Source organism: Mastomys coucha, unplaced genomic scaffold (genome assembly GCF_008632895.1).
Source record: "Mastomys coucha isolate ucsf_1 unplaced genomic scaffold, UCSF_Mcou_1 pScaffold22, whole genome shotgun sequence".
NCBI lineage: Eukaryota > Metazoa > Chordata > Mammalia > Rodentia > Muridae > Mastomys > Mastomys coucha.
The window spans coordinates 218,578,116-218,602,914 of NW_022196905.1; the positions used below are offsets into that span (position 1 = coordinate 218,578,116).

The following is a 24,799-nucleotide window of genomic DNA, read 5'->3' on the forward strand; positions in this document are numbered from 1 at the left end:
ACACACACACACACACACACACACACACACACACACACACCAGGACCAGTAGAGAAAGCTGGCCCTAAGCTTCTCAGTTATTGGCTGATTGTAGATGACATTGGCTATAGTTACAAGGACCAGTAGAGTTTAAGATCAACTAGGTTTAACTTGCTTTTATTATGGGCCTGAAATCATTATCCAATCTTAACTGATAATTAGAAGGGAGAATCCTTATAACCATCCCTAGCTCTCAGAAAGTCTTGTAATCAGAGATTCTTCTTTATGTCTGATTTAATTTACTCCCACAGGTCATTAATTGCTGACATGTGACTGAGACCTCCATGGAAGCTTCTGTAACTTTCATCTAATTAGGCTGGGTTTAGAATATATTATTAATTCTGTGGACTGTGTGTTGTAGTTAAATGACTTTACACCATCACTTAAGATTTTAAAACAGAAAGGACAGAAAAGGAGTATGTAAGATGGCTCATGAAAAGTCTTACTTGCATCATTTATGCAACATAGTTGTAGACAACCATAACTTCCATGCACAAGCTCATTAAACATTCCTGTTATCAAAGAAGGCTGAAACAGCTCTGCAAAAGCATCTATGAAATGTCTATTTCCTAAGTCTCTGAGAGGCAAACAACCGCAGCCAATGATATCATTCATGATCCATTCATGAATGTGGTGGCATCTGCCCCACATGGCCTCCTTTTAACACTTCTGATCCAAGTGTTCCCTAGAGAATGAGATACAGCTCACATCCAACATAGACCATTTTATCAGAGTGTGATCTCATTCCTCACTAACCACACTCAAATATAGAAGGGATAGCTTCCTATTTTAGTGTTATCATTAGGTCCAAATCTGACAAGGATTGAAAAGGCCAAACAGTAATCATGTCCTATTGACTCACTAGGATAATGGCTTCTGAAGTTTATGGTAAGCTCCAGAAGCTTCGTAGCTTCTCTGGAAACCTGGATGCCAAATTCAACAGGATTTCTTACAAGACTGGTTGTGTTATGCAAAATTCCTAGAGACCTCCGTTGCAAACTTCCTGCAGACCCCAGGACTGTGAAGTGGCATTGCAAAATGTTTCCCTGCCAGAACACAATAGCCCACTGGATCATTCATTTAGTATCCCAATGAACACGTGTAATTGGAAATAGAAGGACTTCAAAGTAATTGTGACTTTAAAGGGAGCCATCCGTTCTTCAGGCAGTTAAATTGAAGTGGAAATAAGTTGATCAGTTTTATTATTTTGTAGAGCAAAGTTTCCAGTGTTCTGAGACCTTTCTTATAGCTACTTTTGACTAGATGCATCTTTTTAAGGTCAACATTTTTCTGAACTAGTGTTAGAAAGTAATATATCCTTAAATATTTGAAAGCATATTTAAAGCAAATCAAGAACATATATTTATGCCATATATTCCACTCAGTACCATTCCTTTTATGAATGAATATTAAGAGGAGAATCCATCAACAAGTTAAGCAGAAGATACAAGAGTGATAAGTGACTTTTGTTTACAGTGGTGAAAATAAAATGAAGGAGTCATCCTAGAAGATGAGTCAGAAGTGAGCGGAACAGCTAAAACCAAGTATTTAATGAGATCCACAAAGCGCTCTTGGGCGTGCGTGCGTGCGTGCGTGCGTGTATGCATACGTGTGTGTCTGTGTGTGAGTGTGTGCACACGCTTGCATGTGTGTGTTTGGTGCTCAGGCATGGTGGCTGGAAGTGGGCATCAGAAGCTGCATGTACAGGTGGTTGTGAGACAGCTGACCTGAGGAGAACAAAACTTGGGTTCTCTGCAAGAGCAGCACTTGATTTCTCATCCCTGAGTTGTCTCTCTAGCCCCACCCCCCCAAGCAAGTTTTTGAGAAAAATTTCCAAATCTTAGGGAAGCCCTAAAATTTAGTAAGTAGAAGAAATTATAGCGTGTGTGAATGTGAATGTGAATGTGTGTATGTGTGTGTGTGTGTGAGAGAGAGAGAGAGAGAGAAAGAGAGAGAGAGAGAGAGAGAGAGAGAGAGAGAGAGAGAGAGAGAGAGACAGAGACAGAGACAGAAAGACAGACAGACAGACAGACAGACAGAGAGACAGAGACAGAGACAGACAGAGAGAGACAGAGACAGATTTGGTTTTAATTTCATTTACAGGTTGTTTAGGGGTGAGAAGCTGAGCCATGGTTTCCTTTGATCAGTGGCACACAGAGGACAGACCTAACACATCAGTGACACACAGAGGATGGACCTAACACATCAGTGTTCTCCACTGTTCCTCTGCAGGTGCACATATCACTCGCACAGGAGGAAGCTACACTGTGAGTGACTGACACACTTGCCACTCTATCTTTGTTCCACACTGAAAGCCAGTTAGCCAGACCCATTTCAGAGAGTACTTACTGAACTCTAACCCATTAGTCACCCATTAGTGAGTACCCATTAGTACTCACTTTTGATTATCTTCTATGAATTCTAGTAATGTTTCCTTTGGAAAAAGCTGAAACCATCAATGTACAAACAATAGATTTACTCAAATAATCTCTCCTGGTGCCCAAGTTGTTCCCTGTCAAAAGCTCTCTTCTTCCCTTCTTCTCTTACACACACACACACACACACACACACACACACACACACACACACACACATATGCATGCGCACGTGCATATAAAGGAATATAAATGGCTACTGGAGTGATGGCTCAGAAGTTAAGAATAATGGTTGCTTTTCTGGAAGATCCAGGTTCAATTCCTAGTACTCACATGGTGGTTCTTCTGGTTTCCACAGACACCAAGCATGCATGTGATGCACAGTTATACATGCAGGAAAAACACCCATACACATAAAATAATAATAAATTGAAAAATAAAATAAACAGCAGCTTGTAGGATCTCACTGTCTAATGCAGACAGGCCCTGAATTTATGATCTTTCTGAGCTGGCCTCTGACGTGGTGAGATCACAGGCATGTATCAAAGGAAAAGTTAACCCTCCATGCCCAGCATAGATGATTGAACCAATGACTTCATACATACCAGGTTAACCCTCTGTACAGAGCTATAGCTCCACAATCAAAGGATATATATGATATGTGATTTATTGTTAGCCTGTGGGTATGGGACTAGGTGAGCTTTGCCTGCCTACTGTGTAGTTTTGGAGGCAGAGAACAATTTTCAGTGCCTATTCTCTCCACAGTGGGATCCCGTGCTCAAGCTCAGGTGGTTGGGCTTGCATGGAAGTGCTTTTACTTGCTGAGCTGTCTTTCTGGCCCAGGGATTATGGTTTTGGGTATTGAAACCAGAACTTCGCATGTGCAAGTCCACTCTCAGTGGCCCACATTGCCAGTTCCAGGGTGGCTTCTGTGAAGTATGCCTTAGCTCCGTGGGCATATCACAAGCCCACGTGGTTCCGATGTGTACAGCATTACCTGTCTCCTGATTGACCCCCCCCCCCAGCATTACTTGTGTCCTCATTGACTCATTTCATTTTTTTTTTAAAGAAAGTCCCATAGGTACTAAACAAATATTGGGAATATATTTTTCTTTCATTGGTTCCTTTTGTTTTCGATGGTCTCCGCACTGAGAATGAGACACAAATCAAGCAGTTCATAGCTACATGAGCCTCAGATTGTAAATCCCCCTTTGCTTCTTTTTTCCACTAAACAATGAAAATGGTAACCAAGCCTTCCTGAAACTCATGTCTTGTTCCTTTCCTTTTAGCATAGCTATGAGATGGCATGTGTGTGTCTCTGCTCTAGAATGCCACAGCTTCTGTACAGACCCCTACGACCAACTCTGGCTACCAACATCATCTGCCATTCATGTGACATGAACAGGACATCTTATTTATATACCAAGGTTATTTACTGATTAGCTCAGATTATGTATTCTATAGGTAACTAATTATTGATTAAAAAATTTGACTTACCTGTAAAAGCATTGTACAAAGAAGTAACAGATAAGAAACATTTTTTCTCATGATACAGAAAAATAAAAGGCATGATAAAGGAACCAATTACAATTTCCAAAATAAGATCTTTGTTTCTACTCGAAAATGTGAATATGTAATATGAAATGTTATGCCCATTGACTAAGACCTAAGTGCAAAAGTTATTTTAAATATGAACACTATATAGGGTAAACACCAAAATTTTATAAGATATTTACAACACTTAGCAGCCAGTAAATAAAACAAAAATGTCTTTGTCCTTGTCAGTTGTTGCAATTGTTGATCTCTTAGATTATCTCCTTATTTCCCTCTCAAATATTCTTTATTTTATTATGGAGATATGCCTTCAGCAAAGGGAGTGCATTTAAGATTAAAGCCTACACAACCAGAACAAAATAAAGAAATATAAAAGGCCAACCTTTATTCCACTTTGAACAAGTTTGTGAATGTCCAGGTAAGGCTCCTTGGACAGCTCTCCTTCTGGGGTTAGGATCTTCACGTAGCCCTCCTTTTCTAGAATAAAGAGCCGATGGGAGCCATCCCCACTGTGGACAGCACTCACAGGCTGCCGCAGCCCGCTCAGGACCTCCTGGACACAGAAGCAGTTGTGTTTGTGTTTTCTAAGCAAACCAGAGAAAACCAGTCAGTCTTCCTTCTGATGGAGGGGCAAAAGGGTGTATTCAGTATTGCCAACGTTTATTTCCTTAAAGAACCAATGGTTTTGGAAATCAAGAAGAACGGTTAACCTGGGCATCATTTTGCTAAGTCCCATCATCTTTTCAATGGAAAATAACAAGATATCCTTTTCTCAGAAAGTAAAAGTGAGAAATCCAAATGGTTGATTCTGAAATGTCATTAGCTCATTAGCTCATCTTTCAGTGACTACAATTAAAATTTGCTTTTACTCATGATAATGAATCTTTATGAGAAGGCATTTAAAGAGAATGTTCTAAGATCTATTTATATAAAGAAAGACTGATTTGCTAATAATAATTGTGCTGAATATTTCCATGGTGCCATAAAGCTAACAACAATCATAAAATCCAAGTTGATCACTGTGCCCATAAAATTCCCATGAGTCACAGAGAAGCCAAGCTCATAACATAGGATTAGGAGTCTGAGTATTAAATGCACTTAAGCTATAATTTTAGGGGAGCAAACTGCTATGAAGGAAAATGACCTTAATGCATGTGGAGCCTATGGCTTCTGAGCATAAGCATACATAGGCATGTGGCTATCAAAACCACGGATTTGTTACTTTTTTTTTTCTTTAAGAGTAAAGAGCACTGAGAGGGAGAGAGAGGGTGAGGATAGATTTATACAGACCTGCCGATCCCCCCCACTTTCTCGTAGTCTTCCATCTGGCCCAAGTAGTTAGAGGCTGGTCCTCTGACTTGCTTTCTTGGGAAGTCTGGAAAGCATAATCCAGCATCTTTTCTTGCATAGAAAAAGCAAAATTCATCAGCAGTTGTTTGAAGAAGACCTTTAAACAGATATGTAGGAAGACTCATTAGGACTGTGAAGTCTAGCAAAACCAGCTCACTTGAAAGATGGGGCATATGGCCAGAGATGATTCTTAGAGACTGTACAGATAATCCTAGGGAAGCCCAGACTACAGCAATACGAGAGGCAAAAGCATAGAAAGAGGGATGGAGACGCCCTTCTCGTCTTTAAACACGTTTCAGAGTTCTAGTAAAAGTATAATTTATGCTTGAGTCCTTTTAAAAGATTTATGTATCCATCCATGTGATGTGTATGTGTGCTCCTTCATGAGTTTCTATGTACCATGTATGGGCTGGAGACTGAGGAGGCCAGAAGGACATCAGATCCCCTGTAATCTGTGAGCTGCCAGTTTCGTCCTGGAAACTGAACCCAGATCCTCTGCATGAGCAGTAAGTGATATTTACCACTGAGCCATCTTCTCGAGGCCCTATTCTGGCCACTTGAAAGGCTATATGAAAGGCATGTTATAAAAACCCAATGGTAAATTTTTCTGTTTTTTTTTTTTTTAATCCTAAAGTTCCTGTGTTGACTCTCCTCAAGCTTCCTCCCCGATCCCAGCTTCCATCTGTGAGCTGACCTCATTGCTAATTAGTCTAATTTTTCTACAGTACTAAATACCTTTCTAAAAAGAGCACATGACAAGCAGTCCATTGTTTGCTAGCTCTCTTAGTGCAATGCATTCATATGGAGATAACAAGAATCTCTATAATAAATTAATGGCCCTCGTTAAGCAAGGAATTGATGCTAAGATTAAGCCTCTTATTCCTAGTATTTTCAAGGCCTTTTTCTTGCACTTTTCCCCCTAAGGGATAATGCTAATATATATTTAAGTGATTTCATCTATCTTGAGAAGAATAACTGACACACTCCTAAACAAAAACATGATAGGTTACAGGATAGATTTACTAAGCAGGTGGTAAAATAAAGATTTTTTTTTCTTTTATGTCATCTTAAAATTGTTGTTGCTATGTGTGTGAACACAGATGTAAGTGTAGCGGTCAGAAGCCAACATCTGGTGTTTTCCTTGACTGATCTACTCCTTAGTCTCCGAGGCAAGGTCTCTCATTGACAGTGAAGCTCCCGGGATTCCATGGTACTGGCTACCCAGTGAGCCCTAAGGAGCCTCACTGGGTAGAGCTCTCTCTTCTGTGCTCAGCTTTTTACATGCATACTGGGGATTGATCTCAGATCCTTATCCTTACATAGTAAGCACTTTACTGACTGAATCATTCCCCCCAACCCCCAGGCCTGTAAGAATTTTTATAAGTACAACATTCCTTGCATATGAAATTAAAAACTTTAGGCCAGAGGGAAAAATATAGAAAATTTTGACATCTCTAGTTTGAGGTAATAAGATCCTGGTTTTATTGTGCTTGTCAATATGATTGCATCTGTATTCTGAAAATTTTGTGCTTTCCAAGTGTGTTTTTATCAGGATCTGGGTTAAGAATATAAGTGCTGGAGTACTTGCCCAGCAACTCAAAGCCTAGGCTTGATATTAACACGGGGTGAAAGTGTCCCATCTGATAAAGCATGGGATACATTTTGACCCCATTTTTGGATGAAATATATTACCCTTAAATTGCTGACAGAGACTCTTCAAGAGCAATTTCTGTTTAGGCTGTTGGGAAATACCTCAAGATGGGGAAGGCCAGGAAAAGTATGTGCCCTCAGGGGCGTGTGCACACAGGTATGCAGGTTTCTGTGTGTGCCTTCAGGAGGTCATGTGTACACAGGTATGCAGGGTACTGTGTGTCCCCTCAGGAATGTAGGGGATGGGAAAGGAGGTGTGGCAGCCAGAGGATGCTCCTTAGTAAGGGCAATGAGGAGGTTTTCTTCCTTTGAAAATCTGGTACCATTAGATATAGAAAGGAACAGAGAGTTTATTCATCTTTGGGAATTCATGGTAAAACATAACGTTCTCCTCTCGTTCTTCAGCTGCTAAGCACCCAGTTGAAAACTAAAAGTACTAAAACAAGTCTATTTGCTGGTGAGATGGCTCAGTGGTTAAGAGCACCGACTGCTCTTCTGAAGGTCCTGAGTTCAAATCCCAGCAACCACATGGTGGCTCACAACCACCTGTAATGAGATCTGACACCCTCTTCTGGTGTGTCTAAAGACAGCTACAGTGTAGTCATGTATAATAATAAATAAATCTTTTAAAAAAAAAGAATAAAACAAGTCTATTTGAGTAAAAATAAGAAAAGAAAAATTTAAGTTTGCTTTAAAAGCAATTGGGTATCTGCAGACTAGTACCATTTTGAGAGGAAATTAATGAATGAAAGAAACCATGGCTCCTTTCACTTTTAAGAGTAGTATATGCTGGGGATAAGTATTACGAAATGAGAATCATTTTCTAATAGAATATCTTAACAGTAACGGAGAAAGTACCTTCATAAACTTGTATATTTAGATGTCCTGATCCTTTTGGCCAAGCACACACCTTTGGTTGTAGGAATTCACTGAAGAGCTTCTTACTAAAGGTCTGTGTTTAGCTCAGCCTGAATCACCACACTATGGTCAGGTATACGAATGCAAAGTACATGGAGTATTCTTGTAGCTGTATTTGCTAAACCCTTGATCACTAAACAAGACTTCAAAACCGTTCTCCAAGATGGTGAAGCCAGGCCTCTATCCCACACAGCACCCTATAAAAATACTGGCCTAGGAAATACTCCCCAGAGTGTGTTATCTTTTCCAGTTTATTTCTCACTGTGTGTTTTAGAGATGTCATCTTTTACCCCTATGCTCATCCATCACGATGCTGGAAAGGGGAGGAGCCTCTGAGGCCCTGGGAGGAAGGGGAGGAGCCACTGAGGCCCTGGGAGGATGGGTTTCCATGTGTCCATTCTGTACCTCTAGCCTTTCCCCCTGGGACTAATAAGATACATGTGTTAGGTATCTGATGGAGTCAGAACTGGGGCGACTCAATGGGCTCAAACCCTTGACCTTGGCCTCATTAGCCACAGGATTAAACCAATGGAACTAATTGGGTGCAGACCTTTCACACGGCTGGCACCGACTGCTGGGACATGACTATCCAGAAGTGATAAAAGTCATTACAATAATAGGTACAAAGAATAAAGCAATGCCAATGGCTGTCTCTATGTGCTTTTCTCTCAGTGTATTATACCAGCTTTAATGAAGGCAAAATATCCATTTGGCTCATTCAGACCAAAGAAAAGACCCATGGGGTAAGCAATTTTGGCACTGGAGAAATTTTAGGAAATTGCCTTTCTCAGTGAGTCCACAAGTGGAGAACATTTTGATTGATAGTCTAGAGTAATTTTACATGATTTTACTGCTTTTAAATCTCTTTTCTACATTTTAGGAAATAAGTATATCCTGGTTTTATTTATTTATCAGAATTTTTTACAAAGCACATTTCTTAGGTTTTCATCCTCTTCAAGATTTTGATTTGTAGAAAGAAGGGGGTATTGGTAGGAGCAGCTGAGATACTGTGATCAAGTTTCCTATAAAATGAAATCTCAAAGTAGCTGTTTCCCATGGCTTTGGACTTCTGAGAGGAGTAAACCAGAGAGTAGACTTAAGGTGAAATTGTTACAAAATTGTCTTTGTAATTGGTTCTAAAGCCCCAGTGTGCTAGAAGTTGAGGCACACTTCTATGCTGGAGGCAGGGGCTGGTGGGAGGACTTGGGCTTCGTTCATCGCACCTTAGGAAATGGTACCCTACCTGCCAAGACTTGGACTGGCTAATAAATCAATGACCATAAATGCCTCAAAGAGTGTGTGCTATTATGGCTCATTTCGGGGATAAGTATTTAAAAGTACTATCAGCATGTGACCTAAGACAAGGCTGTCCCTTCAGCTTGCTGCTAAGCTCTCCCTGGGTCTCTGCAGCACTCTCCTGCTCTTTCCACCTCTGGAGTGGAGCTTTCATGTGGTTATCTTTCAAGGCAGCCTGGGTGGCCGCGAAGAGCACTTGACATCTTGATGCACTTCAGCAGCTTTACATATACACAAACTTTGTAGAAAAATAAATTTGTCATTCGTCACCACATACACTGACGCACTTGCAGTTCGGGGCCCAGGGTGGTTTGTTGGGCTCTCTCAGGTTGCTCTTGTAGACTTGCTTTGCTATTGTCGACGCTAAAATAACTTCGACTATATAAAGACCATTGTGGAGGAGTCTGGGGATCTAGCATTCTGCGTTTGCTGTGAAGTGATAAAGTTAAATGAAGATGCCAAGCGCTGGTATCAGTTTTAGCTAATGGTTATAAAGGCAGGAAGTCTGCCTCAACCCCCAGGCTTTCCAATCTGTTATCACTTCTCTGTGGGCCATGGAGCTACTGTGAGCAGTTCCACTTTGCATTGAGGAATGAGATAAAGAGGGAAACAGCTAGTTTAAGAAAAATCAGAAACATGGCTACAGTTTATAAAAACAATAATATTCTCACATCCAAATGGGGTTGGGTACATGTCATGCTATAGGCAGAGAGCAAGCAAACCTAAAGTATTTATTATTTATAAGAGAGTTCTATTGTTAAATTATATTCTTCCTCCATGTTTATTTCTCTAATTAAAATTACAACTGCCCAATTTATACATATGTGTGTGCCTCTCTTGTGTGTAGTGTCTGTGTGTGTGCAGGCGTGCATGAACGTAATGGCTAGTGGTTAATGTCGGATATCTTCCTCAATCCCTTTTCCTATCACTGAACCAAACAGACACCGACTCTCAAGCAAGCGACCCCTGCCCTAGATTACACATTCGCATGACTATGACTGTCTTTTTTTTTTTTCCTCCATGGATGCTGAAGATCTCTGAACTCAGGCCCTCATGCTTTTGTGGCAGGTACTTTGTGGACTGAGCTGTCCTTCACTCTGGGTTATAAACTTTTGATGGTGCCCATGTTAACTCTATGTTTATTAGGGTCTGGAATGTGATGGTGACCAGGTGTCCTGGACACCGTGTGCAGAATAGCTTCCCAGCAATTCTGTCGTTTTCTCATCGTACAGCATCATTTAAGCAGGAGAGTTCTCCTGGGGCTCAGTTTCTCTTTCTGTCTAGATGACAGGTCTTCAGCATTCTACCCACTGTGTGGTTTCAAAGGCATGAATTAGTCACTGTATGTGAAATGCTTGGTTAGATGTCACTTTTGGGAATTCATACTCACACTTTACCCAAAGAAATATCTATAAAGCCAACTGGTGCTCCCTTATTCTGTGTCGGCTATGTGTTAGAAGCAGAGGCCTTCCTATTCAGGCTGGTAGGTTAAAAAAAGAAAGAAAGAAAAAACAGTTCTAACAAGAAATTTCTGTTGATGCTGGGAGTCTAATTCAGAGGGTAAAAATGAAAAGACAGAAAAGGTTTTACTGTTAATAATTTGGCTTGTGTAAATGTTGATAGTCGAATGTGTGAAAATTTTACCACGTAGGATCTTAACAAGAAACTTAAACCATTAGAACAAAGCTAATGTACTGTTTGTCAGCTCAAACTGTAGTACTCTCTTCCACAGCAATAAAAAGTAAGAGTTTGGAAAAGCTGGTTATAAAGTAAAATAAGAAGGAAAAGCATCATTTACAACTCCTGTAAACAAACCTTGAAGGACAGCAATCTTATAAAGGACTCTTGGCAATGTTTTAATATATGCATGTTTGTTTGATTAAATTTTGTCTTGTGTTTTGTTTTGGGTTTGTTGTTGTTGTTGTTGTTGTTTTACCTGGAATATTGCCTCGACAAGTATAAAAGAATTCTTTGCAGTAGTCCTTGCAGAGAAGAGGAAGTGCTAGGTCCCCATCCAGGACATCTCTTTCAGGTGAGTGGAAGAGGATCTGGGAGTGGGGAGAGCAGGGAGCGCACTGGATCTCCTCTAGTAGCCTACTACACTCTGTGTTGTTGGTGGCAGAAAAGATCTGAAAGGCACAAATCAGAAGCACATCTTGTCAGTGAGCTGTCAGGTTTTCCTCCCCCCCCCCTTCAATCATGTGAGCACAGAAGTCTAATTCAGAGAGAAAGACTGACTATATTACAGCATACAGTTTCTCAGAAGGACACACGCTATCTCTGAGGCCACGATAGGGAGACGAAGGTCAGAGGAGGACACACAAGGAGCTTGTCTTGTCACTGCAAATCCAAACGTGTGAATCTGTCCTTCTACTGTTAAAATTGAGACATTTATAGACTGTGGAAACTTTTATCCATTGCCTCTAACCCAGAGCATATATTGAATTGTATTTACCTTAAAAATTAGATACCTTTATCCAAGTGTGTCCAAAGTGTAATTTAAAGACATGGCTTATTTGTGTCATGAGTGAAAAATATATTTAATCCTTAAAGCCCCTAATATTATTTCAAAACTGCGCTTAAATAGCATTCTGGAAAGCTTCTACTTGTTTTCAATCTGCAGACTGGACTGGGCACTGTCTTTCACATTCTATAAAAACACCCCAAACTGAAGCAAACAGGCTTAAGACCCATTTTCAACATTTATTATATCTGAGCCAGGAAAAACTTTCTAGCTAGCTCCTTAGACATTTTATATGCATGTTAAATACAGAGCTCAATGAACGTGCTTTTGTATAGTGTGTAGTGAATTTTAATGAATACTTTATCATTATTCACAAGATGATAATTCCTTTATTCCAGTCAGTTCAAAGGACTCAACGATTCCTCGACTTGATACCTGGTAGGTAGCATGGGTCTTTGCGCCAGTGTTCACTTGAAAACCTGCTTTGGGGAATCCTTCAATAAGTATAGGGGGCAGTATTAACACAATATCTGAGGAATAAAATTAATGCTACCTAAATCAAGCACTAATTCCCCTGTGTGCATACTACAATATGCCACAGCATGTGTTTATTTTGTAGTGTTTCCATGTCTCCTTGAGTATTTCTCTGGAACAATGCATTAAAATTAAAAGTTTGAAACTTTGGAAAAGTGTTTATCTCTTTAAAACAGGTATTTCTTTTACAAGATAAGCTAATTTGGATAAATAATCTAGTCAGTGTTTTTCTGGATTACAATACCACAAGGGTCTTAGCCAGTGTTTTTCTAGATTACAATACTACAAGGGTCTTAGCCAGTGTTTTTCTGGATTACAATACCACAAGGATCTTAGCCAGTGTTTTTCTGGATTACAACACCACAAGGGTCTTAAAAAGAAAACTTATCCCTGAAGGACAAGGTGATCGAAAATCAAATTGCTCTGAGTATTCCAGAGTCTAAAGAGGCTATTCTAGTTCAGAAAAAAAATCATGTGTATATTATAACTACTTAGAGTATTCAAGAGTTATTAATCATTGTTGCATTTACATTTTAATTTTTATCAGTTTGTTTAAGTGACAAGTGACTAAATAGTCCAAGTTTTCTAAAAGAAAACATACACCAGATACTTAGAATTTGCATTCCAAGAATGTTTTTAATGTCTTTATTGACCAGCCAGAGACCTCACAAGATCTTTTCAATATGAATAGTGTACAGCTTGGTTCTGTTTGTTTCTCATACAGCAATCCTCTAAGAACTAGACAACTGCAGGGAGCCGAAGCCATGTCTCCTGATTCTGAGAGCTGGGCTGTAGTCACCTTTGCTTTCATGGAGACTATCAGAATGATCTCATGTACCCTCCCAGCTGCTCTTTAGGAAGAGCTTGCTTTTAAAAAGTGAATAAAGAATTTGTCTTTTACAATTTTTGGAATGTGTCCTGCCCACAAGATCCCTCATCCAAAGTCTCACAGATAGGGTTCAATAAATTATCTGAAATCAAGTAGAATATTTTTCTTGTTAAGGTTTGACTCTGTTCCGGCCCAGCAGGATGGTAACATTTTACTCTGTGTGAGGTCTGCAGCATAAACACCTATTTGAAGATAGATAGAGCCATCATTCTGGCTTTGGTTTCAATGAACCAATAGTCTTACTGAAGTCAATTAAACTGACTCAGTCCAAGCAACAACACTGGTTTAGATAGATGAGTACTGGTGTGTTGTGCACAGAGGGAGGCAGAGCTACCCCCTCTTTTCTTTTTTTTCTCCCTTCCAACATTTCTATGTCAGATGTACAGGTTCTTAACTTTATGCCTGACATTGCCCTGAATCTTAAAAAGAAATTTAGATTAATATCTGGTTTCAATTTTTAAAAACCAAGTACAAAGTCATCAAGTTATAGTGGCTTAGCTAAATATACTTTGGAAATCTTGCGACACTTGTAAACATGATTACAGCCAGCCTAGGAAGAACTGAGGCTGCGGCTGACTAATCTGTAACATTTGGCAGTTCATCCTTTACTCTTTAGCCAGGGGAAAGTGAAATCTACGCAAGGAAGGTAAGATAAGTTGGGGTCTGCAGAAAGCTCACGGCCACAGCTTATCAGCAGAGAAATAGATGGCAGAGATCCCCTTATATTTCTCCTTATTTATCAAGTAACTAAACAAAGAGGTAAAGAGGAACCCACATGACTTCTATGAAAGGAGAAAAGGAGAAAAACATGACAGTATATTAAGATGTCGCTTTAAGATCGCTTGGACCACAGAAAAGGAATTTCTAAAAAATCATATGCCCACAAGACTGTTCAGCTGTTGGGCAGAACACACGCGCCTCTGGACTATAGTGCTGGATTATGTCATTAAAGAGTTCAGTTTCAATTTTAGGCTAATATGTAAATAGATCATTGTACTAAGGCAGCTGTTAAAGGGACGCTGGGATGAGTTATTTGTTTAGTTGGATGTGTTCAACAATAGCCTTTGTCCCTGCAAGAGCCAGAGCAAACAAATGATTGTAAAAGGGCACACTTGAAAACAATTACTTTTCACCCATTCCTTGACAGCTTTGGCTGTGAAACCACCAAGGCAGAGAGAGAGAGAGAGAGAGAGAGAGAGAGAGAGAGAGAGAGAGAGAGAGAGAGAGAGAGAGAGAGAGAGAGAGAGGGAGAAAGAGAGAGAGAGAGACAGGCTGTTCCCCTGTGACTACAAGTTAAGTTTAAGAACTGGAGTATTTTGATAAGGTGTAATGAGAATTAGACCCTTTTAGCATGCTGTATTTACGTCTGCAGCAATTTTGCTAAGACAACCCTATCCTACTAAATTTTGGCATCTCTTATGTGTTATCGTAGTTAACACATAACATTGTGTCATATTACATAACATTATTAAAACCTACAAGTAACTCAAACATAAGAACATAGTAATAAAGTCTGAGAAACTGAACTAAATATTAGTTCACTAGAGCAACTTTGTTAGCCTATCAACTGGATATCACTGCTTTACTGAGCATGCTCAATCTTCTGAGTACCTTCTTGTCTATTTGTCTTAGAAATTTCTTCCCTCAGGAAATGCTGCGGAGTACTTTTCTTGAAAAGTTGATGAAATGTAAAAATCTTTTCTGGGAGTATTTTTCTTTTGAAAACAACAATAACAAATGGCTCATTCAAATAGCCCCCATCTCTCTTGTACACACATTTATAAAATGAAACCCTAACATACATTATAATCCGTGAAGGCTTATGGGGGAAGGGAAACACTGATGTTTATTATAAAATAACATGTTTTACAAACTATTAAAATGTGAGAACGTAGGTCAAGAGTCCATGGGCATGGCTGTACCAAATCTCTGCCTTGAACAATTTGAGTATTGTTTATAAGCCACGTGCAACAGAGCACCACAGGCTGCTGGATCCAACTTGGTCCGCACATTTTCCAAACAAATCTGGCGGAGTCTGGTGGAGATTGGAAGGGCTTAGACAGGAACATGCACAGCTAACATGGCAGACCTTGCCTAAATAATTATTTTCTTAAGTTTTTTTCTAATGCATCTTCCCTTAAGGATTATAACCTACAACCCACCCCCATCCCCAGTCTGCTCTCTTGCCCCTTCTCCTCACTATAGAACAAAGTTTGCATTCCACATGTTTCTGGAAGAGGTCAGCACTGCAGGGGGCCCTGGATCCTCTTCATATTCACAGCATACACTACACCCAAGAACACTTAATGGCGAGTAAATATTTCCACACCTTTCTCTGAGTTTCCCCCTTGGGGATGGGGGTGGGGACTCCCGGGGAAGCCTTTAAGATGCTCAGGACCGAGCTGTTTCTGTAGCTTCATTCAATTAGGAGGCTGGGGCTTAATGACATTGTTGTGAATAAAATGCTGGACTATCTGTTCCCCATCTCAGACTACTGCTGCATATGGTAAGAATAAAGAGCAAGCGAGCTTCAGCTGAAACCCCGCACAAGACAGCTCTCACTCATCTGGGAACAGAGCGGACTGGACAAACGTTCCCTCAAAAGGCATGGACATTTGGACAGAGCTGGCGACTGGAAGAGAATGATGTTCTCTAGTTTCAGCCATTAGTGAACCAACTAACAAACACAATGGTGGTGTTGTTATTCCCTGGCCATAAGCAACAGGGCGCTGTGTGTGGGCAGCAGTTTAGTAGGGAGGAGGATAAGCCGACCCCTTTTTGTCCTATTGATTTTTTTCCTATTTGCATGACTTGAGCAAATTAAATGATGCAATATGGCTTTTTGTTACAAAACAAAGTGAGAGGTACCACCCAGACACATATGTTGATTCGCAGGAGCTGTTTACATGATAATAGGGTGAAATCTACCGTGAACTGAGCATAAAAATTAGATGCAGCCAGGGCATTTTTTTTAATGCCTGGGCCAGCAAGAGTGGAGCACAAGTTTTCCGAGTGTCTCTCAGACCTTGACAACTGCAGGGTTGTAACAGAGGAATTCTTAATTAAACCTAAAATGGGCAAAGAGAGGAGGAGCGGAGGCACCTGATTGTTTATCTCCCCGTGCAGTGATTGTTAATGACAGGATCCCACAGACAGCACACAACACAGCATCCCAAGTTTAAAAAAAAAAATCTGATGCAGAATCAAGACCAACGACCTCTTGCACTCTGGGCAGGCACTTCTTGGATAAGCTAATCAATGCATGGGAAGTTCATATGTCATCACTCAGAAATATGAGTTTCTAGGCAAGATCCTTCTAGACTACGGAGTACCAGTGAAAACCTGAATCCACGATACAAGAAGGAGAAACCACGGAATAAGAAGGTCCAGCAAAATTTCTCAAGTTCCTAAGGTACCAGGAGTTCCCTTCTCCTGACTGAACCATTGTCATGCAAGCTAGACTCTTCTGATTGGGTTTAGGATCATAAACCAACAGTGCCCGGGTAGCCTTTATAATTCAATCCGCTCGCTAGTTAGAGCACGTGGAGAAAACTGAACAAATCTTTTTTACCCCCAGAAAAATAAACCGGAAACCACAGCTACCCTAATTTACAGTTCCAACTCACCAAGTGCTCCATTTGATCCAAAATACAGTTAATCCCGATTCTTTTGAAATATTTACTCAGCGGGTACCACAGAAATGTCTCTCTATATAGATAGGCAAGTTTGGCCAGCATCCCCACAACTGACTCCAGGGTAGGAAGAGCTATCTGCACCCTGCTGAGAACACACACCCAAAACACTTAATCACCTGAGAAAAGTTATTTAGAACTACCCGAACAAGTTTGGACTCTGCAGTTATCAGCATCTCAGTAAACTAGACATACGAGGCAGGGGACTGCCTACCTTGTTCTCCATACGCCCCAATCCAGGGCTGTCACTCTGCAGGCAGCAGGATACTCGTGGGTAGAAGCCACCACACAGGATCTCTCCTCCACTGAGAAGCTCCAGCTGGGACATCATCCGCCTGTCCCTTCTTTTCAGGCGCTTTGGGGGGTTCCCATTCAGGCACCTTCTCCTTCTCGCTCCGCTCCCTTCGCTCCTTTCCCCAAACTTGGCATCTCCTTCAAAGAAGCCCAGAGCCACGGCCAGCAGTAGCAGCTTAAACGAGAGCATCTTCAGCATCGTCTGCCCAGAGCAGCAGGGGCAGGACGCAGGAGGATGGGGTGGGGGAAAAGGCCACTGCCCAGCAGGGGCACTAGGGCGCAGCTCCTGGAGAGTGCTGCGGGGTGGCGGGACGCTCTCGGGGCAGAGGGGGGTTGCTGGGGAAGAAAGATGTAGAGCTATGCAACTTTGCCTTAAGGCAGCCGGAGCAGCAAGATAAAGTGTAGATGACACTTGTCCGCAGCCTTGCCAGCGTCTGTTGGGCTAGGGGCTTTCCACAGCAGTTGGGAAGTGGGAGGAGAAGGAGTTGGAAGAAGAGGAAGGAGAGGAGAAGACAGTCATAGAACTTCGCTTGTCCGCTGAATGGGAGTTGTTTAGGTGAGACAGTAGCAGGAACCGAAAGGGCGGCGGTGGCGACAGCGGGCCGGGCGGAGGCAGGGCCGGCGCTGGGCTCCCGAGGATGCAGAGGTCTCCTCTGCCGGCGGCTGCAGCTTCTCACACAGCCTCTCATGTTTCGCTCCCTCTTTTCTTCTTCTTTTTAACTAGCGCGCGGGGAGGTGCTGCCACCGCGCGCCCCTTGACGTCACCGCCGCTCGCGCGCCCCCGCCCGGGATGGGGGAGAGGGGAGGGGGCGGCCCGGGAGCTAGAGCTCGCCGGGGCCCAGGGTGGCCTCTGGCTGTGACGGGGCGGGGACGGAGAGTCCAGAGGAGGGGGGTGGACCGGGATGCACTCCGAGGCTGCCTTTGGGGCTCGGAACCTGGAACGCCACCGTGCCCGGGTGGGGGTGGCCTGGCCGCGATGCCCAGCCTGGGACGAAAGTACATTGCTGCCACTCAAGGCGATGGGGCTGAGGCTCCCAGACTGTGTGAGTAAAAGGGAACCACGCGAGGTGAGGAGGGAGGAATCTCTGCCTGGCTTCGCCCACCGGGTCTGGTTCCCTCTGCTCGGGGAGGGATGGATTCGGTCAGTGGGCTGGAGCTGGCGGCTGGGAGGTTGTCCGTGCCTTTCCCTCTCTGGCAGGCATGGACAAATGCTGCTGGTCTTCAGTGATCCTGGAGATTAAGAGAGGAGAGAGAACCCAGATGCTGCAAGTTTTTGTGTAGGCTGAGGTGGTTTGGAGACTTTTGCAAAGGGCCACCCACAGGTCCTCACTTGAAGTTCTTGGAGTACTGCAGTGGGCGCAGAGACACAAGCTCTTAGAAGGGTTGGGTATCTTAAGAGAGGGCTGAATCTGAATCCTTCTCCAGCCAGATACGGGCTTATGGGGCCACCTGTAAACCCAGACTAAGTCGTCTGGGAGACACCTGTAGATATCTCAAGCTAGCTGTACTGTGTGCATTTATAAAGTATATATACGCACACACCCCTGTGCACAAACTTTCTGGTGTGCAAATATAGAAGAGGAAGAATTTAACCTCCTATGTGAAGTGTAGAAACGCAAGCTCTACATAACTCTATAAGTACAAAGAAATTTACCCTAACTGGATAAGTTCTGCTTAGAGCATTTCTAGAAAAATGTCCATATTTTCAAGAGCTATGATCCCACATTTACTGCTCCTGTGGCATTGGGAGAAGCCTCCCAGAAGCTGCACGCGAAATGTGAACTATGCTTTTTTGTCTACTTGGGAACTTCACAGGGACGCTGATTTCCTAGTGGATGGCTTTTGATGCGGGGATAAGGCTGTTTTCCCATTTTGGCAATAGAGGAATGCTCACCATATTTGGAAACGGATTTCACCAAGCTCCAGTGACAGTTGGTGGAGGTTGAAGCTGGTAACTCATGGCGTTTAAAGTGCTATCAGAGGCTAGGTGAGCCTCCTTCCTGGATGCTGAATTACATTTTATGTGTGAAGTTAGAGTTTCTAAAGCAAGAGAGGTGACCTGTTGGAATAAACCTAAAGCCTGCAGAGACGTTTGGCTTAGCCCGCAGCTTAAGCAAATGCCCCTGAGACCACCATGCACTACTGTGTACATGTTACTGTGAAAACTACTCTGGTTCCCATGTCTAATATTCATCCTGCTTAGAAGTCTTTGGATATCAAATAAATCACACTAAGGACTTTAAGACTTCAAAAGATCTCACTTTTTTAGCTCTTGATATGAGTTCTATCAAGATCAAGCTGCTGGCTGGCATAATTCCATGTAATTTGGATTCCAGAACCTGTCTACATGTGTGTAAGGCTTTATTCCTAAATTCTAGTGTAATGTCTTTTTCTAAAATGAAAATCCTTCTAAAATACCTTAGTTGATCAAGCTCCCACTCCTAAGTGACAAATTCATGTTAATACTGTTGGGTCAGGCACTCTTGTGCTGTATGTCTCTTACATCTCCAGACTAAGCCCACCTGAAGTGAATTAATACTGGGTTTTACAACATTATGCCTCTGTTATAAGGTATGATCCTAAATGTCAAGGGCAGAACATTTATAAATGACCTAAATGAGGCAAAGTTATTTCCTTCTTCTTAGGACAAAGTCTTGGGATGACCTTTAAGGATGACCTTGGACTATTGATACTTCTACATCCACATGCTTAGTGTCAGGGTCATAAACAAGGACCATCATGTCTGCTTGAGGCAGTGCTCAGAATAAAACTCCGGGGCTTCTGGAAACAGCACTGTAGAACTAAACAAGGCTGGTTAAATAAATAAATAAATAAGTACCAATAAAAAGAGTCCTAATGATGCTCATCATCAGAGAGCCTGTCTCAGGCTGTTGATAGGAGCAGATGCAGAGAGCTTCTCTCTCCACAACCAAATATCAGGCAGAGAGCAAGCCCAGGTTAGAAATCTCCATTGGTTCTCTCCCCTTTGAACTTGGGAGTTCAGGGAATCCCCAGGAACCCAGAGGAAGAGGGGAGGAGGAACTGTGGGAGCCACAAGAGTCAAGAGGAATTTTGGGAGACAAAAGGGTCAAGGGCACCAGGAGAGTGTGGCCTGAGAGATCAACTAAGGAGGGCTCACGAGTACTCCCAGAGACTGAAGCAGCAATCACAGAGCCTGCATAGGTCTGCACTAGGTCTTCTGCATAGATAGATATTACGGCTGTTGGCTTAGTCTCTTGGGAGGACTCCTGTCCATGGGGTGGGGACTCGGGGGGGGGGGGGGGGCGGGGGGGGGGGGGGAGGGTCTCTGATTCTTTTATCTGCTCTTGGGACCTTTTCCTCCTACTGGGTTGCTTCACTTAGCCTTGATGTGTGTGTTTGTGCCTCGTCTTTTTGTATCTGTGTCATGTTCCGTTGATGTTCCTGGGAGGCCTGCTCTTTCCTGGAGGAAGACAGGGTTGGGGAGCGGGAAGTGGAGTGGGTGGGACGGTGGGAGAGTGAAGGGGGCACTGGAAGGAATGGAGGGAGAGGAAGCTGCAGTCAGGATGTATTGTATGAGAGAAGAAAAAGAATTTAAAAAGCATCCCAGGGCTTCATGCATGCAAAGCAACCACCTTAGCAACGGAGCTACATCCCTTTCTTTGTTCTATCTTGATACATGCAACTGGAAATGATCTGTGCACAATTCATCACGAAAGGCAAAGTAATTCAGTCCCTGACAGAACACTGCGCTTATTTCTGGTGTCACTGATAGAATTTCTAAATAATCACTGACTCCTGTTTCACAGGTGAGCTAACTTCTGATTTTTTTTCCTCAGAAGACAAATTAAGAACTTAACCCACAACAGATCAACCAATTTCTTAGGAATCAAAGATCAACACTGGAGTATTTCCTAAGAAAGCTTCCTTGGAGGTTGCAACAGGGGAGCAGAGCCATTTGCACACCTGGACAAAATCAGAAGGATCATTTTCAGTCATTATACCTTGTTTAAGAAGCATGTACACATTACAATTATTTTCATCCATGCATTCTTGGTAACCATACGAAACTTAGTCATGTGTGAATAAGCTGTAAGTACCAGATCCAGGAACTATATTGTTCTCTTTTTGAATCTAATTCAGTCATATGTAACTGTGACCAAATCTCAATAAACATTACCTATTGGCCATCTTACTTGAGTTGATTGTTTCTGAATGTTTCTAATGAGTTAAAAAAAAAATCTTTTATTGTCAGCAGGGGGAACAGACATCTGGGTGTACATCCATTGTGAAGAATTTTAGACCTTGTCATTTCAAATTAACCTCTATTCAAATCACACTGTGATTCTACAAAGAGAGAGATCATCTAAAAATTATAGACTGGTTATAGTTCAGGGATATGGATTGGCACAATGGTCTGGTAGCTGGCTGGATTTATCTCTAGTTATTCAACCTTCTGTGTTGAAGTTAGTACCTGGGCTAGTAAGATGCCTTTGTAGATAAAAGCATTTGCCCCAAACCTGATCATTTGAGTTTGATCCATGAATGGTGAAAAGAGAAAACCAACTCCCACAATTTGTTCTCTGATACTCACACATGTACAGTGACATTCAGTGGCACATGTGCACGTGCACCTCCCCCCAGACATTTAAATCAGTAGCTTTGTGGCAAATTCACCTCTGGACACTGCAGACACAACTGTTTAAAACTCTTGTGGAACTTCCTCTAATGGGGAGAGATACCATCTAGATATAGATTGTACCAGATGTCCATGAGTGTCAGAGAGAAATGAGATGATGGGGAAGGGTACAGGCCCTGAAAGGAACAGCCATTTTGAAGATTAGAGCAGCGAGCCATGGTACAACACGTGAAGCAAGCATAAGGAACGAGAGAGTAAATTGGATGAAGTGGGCAATCTTGGTGTGTCCAAGGATTAGTAAAGAGGCTCTGTCCTCCACAGTGGACATGAGTGAGTGACAGAAGAGGACATGAAAAGTGACATCATGAAGTGTCCATGTTCCAGACTGTGTAGAATCTTTGAGGTTTCTCCTCTTAATGAGAGACCTTTCCCTGGCAAGCAAGCACTCTACCACTGAAATGTGCCCTGCTCTAGCCAACTGTCTTTTCTGAAATAAACTTCTGGCTATTTTGATAGAGTGAATTAAAAATACAGAATTGAGTAAAATGAATATTGAAGAACTAGAAAAGCATAAAGGGACAAGTGTGGAGAAAATCTCTTGTGCACTGTGTGGAAGCATCACATGTCAATAAAAAGTGGATGGCCTATCAGAAAAAGACAGGGAATAGGAGGTGGGAGCTCTGGAAGAGGCATCGCAACTCTGGGAGTTAGTCAGAGGCAGGAAGATTTGCTACCCAGACTCTAAGGACACAAATGCATGAAACTGAGGAGAGGTAACCAGTCATGTGGCAATCATAGAATAGAATAAATGGGTTATATAGGTTATGAACTAGTCGGGGAATAAGCCCGAACTTATGGCCTAGGCATTTATTCATAAATAGTTAAATCTCAGAATCATTATTTGGTAACTGAGGTGTGGATGGAAAAGTCCACATTTATGGACTGCATCATTAGTGATGGGGAGGCAAACGCGAGCTTGGAAGTATGGAGACAGAACCTTCCAAGGTGGTGAAATAATTGTGGGAATGCTAGCAGAGGGCTGAAGAGTAGCCTTTTAACCCTGACCAGAAGAATGCCTTTCTTGATGTTGCCACAACCAACCCTACCACCTAGGATCTTAAAACAACAGAAGTTTACTGTCTCATAGATCTGGGGTTAGGGACCCCTTATTGATGACCGGGATTGGTTCCCTATAACTGACTGGACTTCTCTCCTAGCTTCTGGTAACTTGCATCACCCCTTTTCCTGGTTTGCAAGTAGTGAGCCTGTGTGTCATGTTTGTGGATGTGCCTGTTTATAGCCAAATCAATTCATCTCCTGTGAAGATGCTAATTCCAAGTAGGTAAATCTCATGGATACAGAAAGGGCTTCAAAATTCTTTGGGAGTTTTTTTGTTGTTGTTGTTGTTTTGTTTGTTTGTTTGCTTTTGAGTTCTTTGCATATTCTCCACCTCTCTATGAGATGTATAACTGATAAATCAGTTGATGAATGGATGACAAAAATGTGGTGTATTTACACAATGGAATATTATTGAGCTGTTAAGAAAAAGAAAATGGTGAAATTTGCAGGTAAATGGACAGGGCTAGAAACAATCATTCTGAATAGGTAACCCAGACCCAGAGAGACAAATGCTGGATGTCCTCTTTCATCTGAGGATGCTAGCTTTGAATCTTCCGATATGTGTGTTTCATTTGGAATACTGCAGGAGTCAGGAAACCATTAAAAGGCCATGGTGTGACAACTTTCAAGGGAGGAAAGAACAGTCACTGGTATAAAGGGTTAAGGGGAGTAATGGAACAGAAAGGGTTAAAATATGGCTGGGGTTAAGAGGGCAGGGTAAATGAGGGAATACAGGGAGAGATAGACAGCACTAAAACACTTTTGAAGAAGTTATATGGAAGTCTATTACTGTATAAGCTCCCTAAATATATATACACACACAAAAATAAGAGCTAAAATGAAGTTAACATATAATATGGTGATCATGGCCCTCCTTTATACCATAGGCTACCAAATAAAATGCCCAATGTCAGAAATGAGTTCCATCTTTTTAGTAATTGATCAGTGGATCTCATAGACGGCTCCAAACATTGCAGTGTGTTGCAGTGTTTTTTGCTACCCTCCAAAACTTTAAGACTCTACTGCTGGCCCTACCACACACTGATACACCGTATCATAGAATGTAGAGAAACCAAGCTGGTACTCACCGAAAGCTTTATCCTTACTGGTTAGCTTTCCTAGGTGGGAAATTACTATGAATACTACTGGAAGAGAAAACTAAGCATCATTCATTTGCATGTGAATCCTGAGAGCTACAATAATGATTGGCTTGGCAAGACATGCACACTGGAACAATACTGACACAAACATTGGTGGGGTAACCAGCCACTTACTGATTGGACTTAAGTCTCAATACACAAGATAAAACCCATCCCTGACACCATTATTAGGGTAAGAATTTGTAGTAGACAGATCATATAGGCCCTAGAGAAGAACCTGTTATTATAACCTGGTACAGAGATACAGTGTTAAGCTGATTCCTAATGACTTGCTGCTGTACCTATATATCAATGCACCTCTTAATCTTTACCAAAGAAGCTTCTATGTGCAGTAGATTAGTGAATACCAGACTCACAACTGATCAAGGTGTAGAGAATAAGCAACTATGGAACGTTCATTTTCAAATGAGCATCTTTATCATACTTCTCCCTTCGAAGGCTCAGGGATTATCCTAGAAGAGGGGGGGAGGAAAGATTGTCAGAGCTAGGAATAGTGAGTGCCTACAAGGAAACAATGTTTTTTCAGACAGAAGGGTGATTGTATATATGAACTCACAGTGTTGTGACACCATGCACAAGACCTGCTCAAGATCAAGCCAGACACCATCCCAGCACAGAGAAGACAGGTGGACACAAAGTCAAAGCCCTAGCTGAGGAGCTGTAGGCAAGTGATAGCTGTTGAGCTAGAGTGAGTGAGAGGAAAAAGGGAAGGGAGAGAGGGATGGAGGAGAAGGGGAGGGGAGAAGGAGGCAGAGAGGGAGAGAGACAGCAGAAGCCACCCGCTTTCTTTAAAGGTGATCTTACTGCAGTGTGATTACAGCCAAAGATACATGGACAGCATCTATTG

At 42.1% G+C, this 24,799-nt stretch overlaps 1 protein-coding gene and 1 long non-coding RNA gene across 2 annotated transcripts in view; one reads left to right on the top strand and one right to left on the bottom strand.

Moving 5' to 3' along the window:
- The window catches only part of Hhip (hedgehog interacting protein), an 87,729-nt gene extending 69,987 nt beyond the window's left edge, over positions 1 to 17,742 (bottom strand). Inside the window, exons 1-4 of the mRNA XM_031340430.1 lie at positions 16,976 to 17,742; positions 11,119 to 11,311; positions 5,259 to 5,415; positions 4,351 to 4,552 (exon numbers count right to left, since the gene is read on the bottom strand). Coding sequence (XP_031196290.1) covers positions 4,351 to 4,552; positions 5,259 to 5,415; positions 11,119 to 11,311; positions 16,976 to 17,254 — 831 coding nt within the window. The 5' untranslated portion in view covers positions 17,255 to 17,742. The remainder of the gene's footprint in view (positions 1 to 4,350; positions 4,553 to 5,258; positions 5,416 to 11,118; positions 11,312 to 16,975) is intronic.
- Positions 17,743 to 17,875: 133 nt separating this feature from the next.
- Positions 17,876 to 21,229, top strand: LOC116069637. The gene is made up of 3 exons (XR_004110076.1): positions 17,876 to 18,098; positions 18,871 to 19,042; positions 20,874 to 21,229. It is a non-coding gene; the product is annotated as an uncharacterized LOC116069637 (long non-coding RNA).
- Positions 21,230 to 24,799: the final 3,570 nt, after the last annotated feature.